Here is a 5,185-nt window from a genome sequence, read left to right on the forward strand (position 1 = left end):
AATGATAATTAAAATTGAGCGATAAATAATATAATAATAATGTAAATAACTTTCTATAAGATAGGTATAGATCTTTTCCTCATATTTAAATTGAATCTCATAAACTCATACGAAGTCATGCATGCAATATTTAGGTATAGGACATATGATGAGTGCATATTAAAATTTTAATTATTTATTTATATATATATAATTATATATGATATAATGATATTGTTTAATTCAATCGAGTAATGTAAACAATTAAATTAGACCTTATTCATGATATCTTCGGGATTGATACATAACTCATGTTTCAAAACATTGATTAAAATTAACCTTTTCTGCTCACAAATCAAATCAAAGGTAATAATGAAACAAAACAAAAGGTAACTTTTGATATAATATGGAAAAATAATAACTTTTATATGGAAAAATAATAACTTTTCCCAATTGTGACGTTGTTGATATAAATTTGATTTCAATTAGTTTAATTATATAGAATATACATTTATATTTGCAGATTTCAATTAATTTATGATTAAAAATACAAAATCCAATTTTTTATTAAAATATTTCTAATGTATGTTAAAGTAATATAGATGGGTACTAAAGTGGACAAGTGGCCCATAAAATAATCATAAAAATATTTAAAACAACTAATTTAAGTCACATGTAATAATATCTTTTATACATTTTTAGTTTTTCAAACTTCCAGCCAATTTTGTTGACTTACATGTAAGAGAGAGGTATTCCACATAATTAACCAGTAACCAGCAATTGGGTGGAAATAAGCTTGCACCCTGTTCTTAATATTTAATAAATGAGAATAAAGTATATATGTGTTCTAAGAGATGATTTATCTTCTTAAAATTATTCATTATTTGACATGTGTTTTATTTTTTTATTTTTATAATATATTTTAAAATAAAAATAAAACATATATTAAACAATATGTAGATTTAAAGAGATAAATTATTTTTATGGTAAGAAAATATTTTATTCTCTTACCCACACAAATGGTAATTTTTCATTATTAAGAAGATAATATGTATAACAAAATAATACTTAGTAATGATTTATAAATCATATATAAACAATGTATTAATTTAGAGTTTAAAATTTATGCACCGATAGTATAAAGTTTTTTATATTATCAGCATATTATTTATCATTGATTTGTATTACTTTTGTTTGAGAATTAATGGTGATTAACAAATCAATGGTGGATAATTTGCCCACAGTATAAAAAATATTTACATTATCGATGTATATATATTAAATTGATTGATTTAATAGTATATCCTTCAACAGACCAAAAGGTCAAGTCCTATAGTCATACACTCATACTTATCAGAAAAACCACTCATCTATTGTAAAAGTGATTAATTCCTTATTAAATAGTGGGAAAAATTAATACTATAAAAAGTTATTAAATAGTCGGAAAAATTAATACTATAAAAAGTTAGTTTTTCGGAACAAGCATAATCCATTTAAAATTGTCTTCAGGTGGAAGAATAACATCTATCAAAATTAACCAAAAAGAAAACCATCTTGGTTCGTGATAGGAATTATAAAATCTGAAGAATCCTGCCCTACATGGCATTGTTTTTAAGGTAAAATAATAATGATTAAGTTCCCTTTCAGAGACAGAGATTCATGCTTACCATATACTTGGGTGTATAAACACACGCAGAATTTAGTCAATTTACTCCTAATTTGTCATATATCATGAATGCCACCTCCCACCAATTCATCATCCCTTACCTTTATCACTCTCCCCCTTAATAATTTCTCTCATTACTTTCATTCCAATCTCAATCTCTCTCTTTCACTCCCTACCACCAACAAAGTGGTGTAAGATAGTCCAAAAAAATTAAAGTTCAATTCGTGAGATCGATAGGAGCAGTCATGTATTAGTTCATATATTGGTTATACCAAAAAAAACTCTCTACCTTTCACATACACGGAGAGGGAGAGAAAAAGAGAGCTAGTACATAATCTAATACCAAATTTCTAATCTTTTTAACCATTAGAAAAATGGGTTCCATTGGAAATGTAGAATCAGGCAACCAAAACTCTGAAAAAGCCAAAAGTTCTTCCATTTTCAGATACAATTCACCTTTTGTTCAAGTTATCCTTATTGGGTTGGTGTGTTTTTGTTGCCCTGGTATGTTCAATGCCCTCTCTGGCATGGGTGGTGGTGGCCAAGTCAATGCCACTGCTTCCAACAACTCTCTCACTGCCTTATACACTTTCTTTGCAATTTTTGGCATCCTTGGTGGTGGCATCTACAACATCCTAGGACCCCATCTCACACTTTTTGCAGGTGAGTTTTAGCATATGAAAGTCAATATTTGAACATGTTATTTCTCTGTTGAAAATGTTTTATGTTAGGAGTACCACATTGAATAAAATAGCAAATTCAAGGTGAGCGACTGAATAGAATAGCAAATTCAACGTGATATTTAAGCCATAAAGCTCTCTCACATAATAGATTTGTTTTTTGGGTTTCTACTCATGTGTTTAAGTTCTAACAATTGATGTCTCTTTCAATGTTGAGTTATGCCACGGAAGGGCTACCTACAGGCTGGATTAACATTTTAATCATGTTCTTCATGATAATGCAGCAAAAAAACAGAAAAATAATGAACCTTTCATTTTTTTTATAATAAATATTTTCCTCTTGTAGGTTGTTCCACCTATGTTCTTTATTCAGGTTCTTTCCTATACTATAACCATCACCAACACCAAACCTTTGCCATAATTGCTGGTGGCATTCTTGGCATAGGAGCTGGTCTACTATGGGCTGCACAAGGTGCTATTATGACATCATACCCTCCGGTGAATCGGAAAGGCACTTATATCTCAATTTTCTGGAGCATTTTCAACTTGGGAGGTGTTATTGGTGGCTTAATTCCCTTCATTTTGAACTACCATAGTGGCAGTGGTGCTGCTACTGTTAATGATGGAACATACATAGGTTTCATGGCTTTTATGGCATTAGGGGCAGTTTTGTCACTGTCTATTTTGCCGGCTAGTAAGGTTGTTCGTAATGATGGTACTAGGTGTACAAATATCTTGTACTCAAATGTGGTCACTGAGTTCATTGAGATTCTTAAGTTGTTCTATAATTGGAAAATGCTTATAATGGTTCCTGCTGCTTGGTCTAGCAATTTCTTTTACACTTACCAGTTCAATCATGTGAATAAGACACAGTTCACTTTGAGGACTAGAGGGTTCAATAATGTGTTCTATTGGGGTGCACAAATGTTAGGCTCTGTTGGGATTGGGTATGTGATGGATTTTAGTTTTAAGAGCAGAAGGAAGAGAGGGCTAGTAGGAATTTGTGTTGTTGCTGTTCTTGGATCTTCTATATGGGTTGGTGCAATTGCTAACCAGATTCAGCGCAATGGACATGAGACTTTGGATTTTAAGGACTCGAGTTCTCACTATGCCGGTCCCTTTCTGTTGTATTTCAGTTTTGGGTTACTGGATGCCATGTTCCAGAGCATGGTCTACTGGGTTATTGGAGCATTGGCTAATGATTCTGAGATTCTTAGCAGGTAATTAGTACATAGCAAAATCTTTCTTAGTCATTTGATTTAACTTTTCTGTTTACAAAGATGAATGCTACTCATAAGCATTTACATATATTGATCACCTCACATTTACACAATTTTTACAATTAACTGTAATTTGTCCCATCTATTTCTTTGCATAATTGGATGTGTCGGAAAGATTTTCCACTTATAATTGTTTAAATACAACTATCAACACACTATTATACACATCACATTATGTCTCTGCATAGTTTTACTGTGTGCATTCTGATTCTGCCATCTTTATAGAGCTGTAAGAAGGCATGTACAAAAGCCTGTGTAACAAGCCTTTCTCTAAGGACAAAACTACATTGTTGTTCTTTAGGTACTTGTATTATTGTTTTCCAAAATAAGTATAACATGTATCACATGTTTTTTCATTTATAAGTTGTTGCTTTTGCACAATGAAAAGGTCTAGTTAATTGTCTATATAGATATCATATTCTGAATTTCGAAATGAATTATGGTCGCGATTTATACAGGTATGTCGGGTTCTATAAAGGCATACAGAGTGCAGGAGCAGCAGTAGCTTGGCAAATTGATAACCACAGTGTATCTCCTTTGAACCAGTTGATTGTGAATGTGGTGCTCACTACAGTAAGCTACCCTTTAATGTTGGTTCTGGTCCTGAGAGCTGTGAAAGACAACAATGGTTCTGAAGAGGAACCTGTTAAACAAGTTGCTCCTTCTTCAGCTGATAATGACTTTAACCAATGATGATATCTAATTGTGTAGAAATTCAATAGAAATCATTGTCTTCTTTTTGTTGTCTTTTACTTTTCATTGTTATCATTGTTCAAAGTCCAAAGTGATCAGATAAAAAGGTTTGATTTAACATGTATACACTGATAGTGTAAAGGTTTTTTAAATCGTAAATGTAAGTATTTTTTACACTTTCGGTAAATCATACATCATTTTATTGTGTATAATATCAGTATATGGAGTGGGGTTAAAAATGTACCAAAAATCAGGTGTTGTCCTTTAAATATTTGGAGTGTCATTTTACAATGAAAGTGTAACATGTGTAATACATGTTTCACATGTTAAATTAAACTATTACACATATTATTTTATTATATTAAGGGTGGAATGATAAGAATATTACAAGTGGTAAAACTCTTCCTCCTAGCGATGATAAAATTCAGTCAGATTTACCTGGAGAGGAGTCTGGTTCAATAAAATTATATTGAAATTTCATCCAGCCTTAAAAATAAACTTAAAAATCTCATTGATCTCTTACAATTGTAATGAAATTTCATCTATAAATTATTGAATTAACTTTAAAACGAAATCAAAATCTCCAAGTGCGTTTTTTCCTTTTAATTTTGCTGAGCCTGAAAGTTACTGGCATACATACATCTTATCCAAAACTATTCTGATACATTAAATTATCTCACACTAACTACCGGGGCAGATGATTTGTACGCATGATTAGAATAATTAATATATGAATTTAATTTAGGAACATATATATGTATAAATACATATGTATATATAAGAAGATAAGTATTGATACATTGGTTTTATGTAAAATGTAATAGATGATCATATACATATATGATGAATATTACACGCAAAATATTTCATAAATATTTTAAACACAA

General features: G+C 30.6%; 1 protein-coding gene across 1 annotated transcript; it reads left to right on the forward strand.

The window, feature by feature from the left end:
• Positions 1-1,891: 1,891 nt before the first annotated feature.
• LOC109338226 (UNC93-like protein 1) lies at positions 1,892-4,411 on the forward strand. The gene is made up of 3 exons (XM_019575413.1): positions 1,892-2,308; positions 2,672-3,545; positions 4,064-4,411. The coding sequence occupies exons 1-3, from the start codon at positions 2,020-2,022 to the stop codon at positions 4,296-4,298; spliced, it is 1,398 nt and encodes a 465-aa protein (XP_019430958.1). The 5' UTR covers positions 1,892-2,019; the 3' UTR covers positions 4,299-4,411.
• The last annotated feature ends 774 nt before the right edge of the window (positions 4,412-5,185 follow it).

This window comes from Lupinus angustifolius, unplaced genomic scaffold (assembly GCF_001865875.1).
Source record: "Lupinus angustifolius cultivar Tanjil unplaced genomic scaffold, LupAngTanjil_v1.0 Scaffold_19_68, whole genome shotgun sequence".
NCBI classification, from domain to species: domain Eukaryota; kingdom Viridiplantae; phylum Streptophyta; class Magnoliopsida; order Fabales; family Fabaceae; genus Lupinus; species Lupinus angustifolius.

Coding starts and splice junctions, on each gene's coding strand:
- LOC109338226 (XM_019575413.1), top strand. CDS start 2,020: ATGGGTTCCATTGGAAATGTAGAATCAGGCAACCAAAACTCTGAAAAA. Junction 2,309..2,671: donor CCATCTCACACTTTTTGCAG/GTGAGTTTTAGC, acceptor TTCCTCTTGTAG/GTTGTTCCACCTATGTTCTT. Junction 3,546..4,063: donor GATTCTGAGATTCTTAGCAG/GTAATTAGTACA, acceptor CGATTTATACAG/GTATGTCGGGTTCTATAAAG.